The sequence below is a fragment of the Solanum stenotomum genome, chromosome 11 (genome assembly GCF_019186545.1).
Source record: "Solanum stenotomum isolate F172 chromosome 11, ASM1918654v1, whole genome shotgun sequence".
Lineage (NCBI taxonomy): Eukaryota > Viridiplantae > Streptophyta > Magnoliopsida > Solanales > Solanaceae > Solanum > Solanum stenotomum.
Window position 1 is genome coordinate 39568499 of NC_064292.1, and position 2648 is coordinate 39571146.

General features: G+C 33.3%; 1 protein-coding gene across 1 annotated transcript; it reads right to left on the reverse strand.

Annotated features, from left to right (window-relative positions):
* Positions 1 to 1129: 1129 nt before the first annotated feature.
* LOC125845904 (uncharacterized mitochondrial protein AtMg00820-like) lies at positions 1130 to 1450 on the reverse strand. Its single transcript, XM_049525394.1, has one exon. The coding sequence runs from the start codon at positions 1448 to 1450 to the stop codon at positions 1130 to 1132; it is 321 nt and encodes a 106-aa protein (XP_049381351.1).
* Between the last annotated feature and the right edge of the window lie 1198 nt (positions 1451 to 2648).

The window sequence follows — 2648 nt, forward strand, 5'->3', positions numbered from 1 at the left end:
GAAGAAAATGATGTTGTGCAACTCTTTAGTCAACAAGTCAGCCTGTAGCAAAGTGGTAGATAAATGTGCAGGTTTAATCAGCCCTACCTGAAGTCTCTCCTCACAAAATGGCAGTCAATTTTAATATGCTTCGTGCGTTCATGGAATGTGGGATTTGAAGCTATTTGTATCGCAGTTTTGTTGTCACAGAATAGGTCTATAGGTGTAGGAACTTTAACACCAATATACTGTAGCAGACTGACTAGCCAAATGACTTTAGACACAACTGCAGCCATGCTCCTATACTCAGATTCAGCTGAGCTGCGACTAACAGTGTGTTGCTTCTTTTATTTCCTAGAGATTAAGGAACATCCTAGCTGAATCACAAACCCTGTCACTGATCTCCTAGTGTTAGGGCATGCTGCCCAATCTGAATTATGATAGGTACTCGACTGAAGGGCAAAACCTTTCTTCATAAAAACTCCCAATCTTGGAGAATGTTTGAGATACCTAACCACTCTAAGGGTTGCATCCCAATGAGACCTCTTGGGTTGGTTCATGAATTGACTAAGCAACTCCCAACTATCTTTTGGTAAGCAGAAACATCTTCCAGTAAGTGATCATTAATTACTTTTCCTGCATGATCATCGTAGGCAATACTAGTCAGCTTAATATTGGCTTCTAATGGTATGTAAGCTGACTTTGCTCCACTTAAACCAACGTCAGAGATAACCTCCAACGCATATTTCGTCTGGTTTAGTAGAGCTTCATGCTTGGACCTTATTACCCCTAGTCCTAGAAATAGGTGAGTTTCCCTAAGTCTTTAACTTTAAACTTGCTATGAAGATACTTCTTAGTTGACTGAATAGGATATTGGTTGTTTCCAATGATAAGAAGATCATCTACATATATGAGGATGATCACAATGTTTGATCCTTGTTGCTTGGTGAATAGTGAATGGTCATAGGAACTCTGCTTATACTCATCATCTAAGAGACTTGTTGTGAGTTTGATATTCAATTGTCTTGAAGCATGTTTAAGGCCATATAATGACTTCAAAAGCTTGCATACTCTAGTCTCACCCTGTCTATGGAAACCCTGAGGAAGGTCTATATACACAACCTCATCAAAGTCACCTTGAAGGAAAGCATTACTTACATCCATGTGAAAAGAAATCCCATTCCTTAGAAGCAGTAACACTGATTATAGTCCGAACGGAGACCATCTTGGCAACTGGAGACAAGGTCTCATGGTAGTCTAAGCCTTCTCTTTGAGTATAACCTTTATCCACCAATCTAGCTTTATATTTATCAACTTCACCATTAGCTTTATGCTTGATTTTATACAACCATTTAGCACCTATAGTTTTCTGATCAACAGGCAAGGTAGTCAACTCCCAAGTGTGGTTAGCCTCTAAATCATCTATCTCCTGTTGCATTGCATGGGTCCATTTTGGATCTTGAGAAACCATTTTGAAAGAGGTAAGTTTAGTGACAATGGAGAAATTTACTCAGTAAACTTGATAAGCATTTGACATATGGCTATAAGGGACATATTGGGAGATAGTATATGAGCAGTAGCCTTTGGGTGTGATGGTAGAAACATAGTCACTGATCCATATAGGAGGCTTGGTAGTTCTGACTGGTCTAGTGGGAGAGGAGCTATAGAAACTGAATCAACAANACGTGCCCAGGACTAGTATTACTATAAGTGGGAACAAAAAAGGTTAAAAGTTGAATTACGATTTTATCCCTATTATAAATTAAAATATTATAAAACATTTAATTATTTAATTTAAATATTAAATTGTATCATTTTAATTAATATGTTAATGACTTTTGCACTTCCATAGATTAATTCCTAATTAAAATATCTAATTTAATACATATTTATCATCTATAATTTATATGTATATAATAATAAATTAATAATAATAATCCAAAAATCTCTTCATAAAATGTATAATTAATTAAATATTAAATTATTAAACAATAAACTGACCGTAGTATACTAATTAATACTAATGATATTATCATCATATGAAAAGACAATGTTGTCTTTGTAATTACTACCAGTTTAAAAATGAAAGAAGAGGAAGGGTTGATATTAATTTATTCATTGATTCACTCATATGATAATATCATTCATTTTTGGTCTTTTCAAATTCCTTGGATTAATGGTGAAAAAATATTCTCTTTATAGAATTTATATAAAAAGGCTTAAGTTCGTGACATTACTATTAATGTTATATTCATAGATGATTCACCCTTGACTTTAGCCTTTTTCATATTTTTTGTAAGCTGTACACTATATTTTTTTTTTCCATGATGCAATCATTGCTCTTTTGATTTGGTTTACTTGGTCAGCCAACAACATTTGGAGCATATAGGTAAGGATCATACTTCATTTATCTAGAGATAGTATGAAAAATATTTATGTCACTACTTTTATTTATTGATTTGGATGAACATAATTCAAAATTTTTTATTGCTATTTTTTTTTCCTTACTCGACGAAAATGTTAAAATTCAGTAGCTATGATCTTTTGAATTACTATAAGTTGCGTCTACTAGCTTTAAGTTATAATTTATTATACAGTCTACCTACTAACTATATTTAGATGCTCAAATTTACAGGTTTGGACAATCATTTTCCATATATTCAATAATC

Bases quoted from the DNA above. Each gene is read 5' to 3' on its own strand.
- LOC125845904 (XM_049525394.1), bottom strand. From the start codon at position 1,450: ATGGTTTCTCAAGATCCAAAATGGACCCATGCAATGCAACAGGAGATA.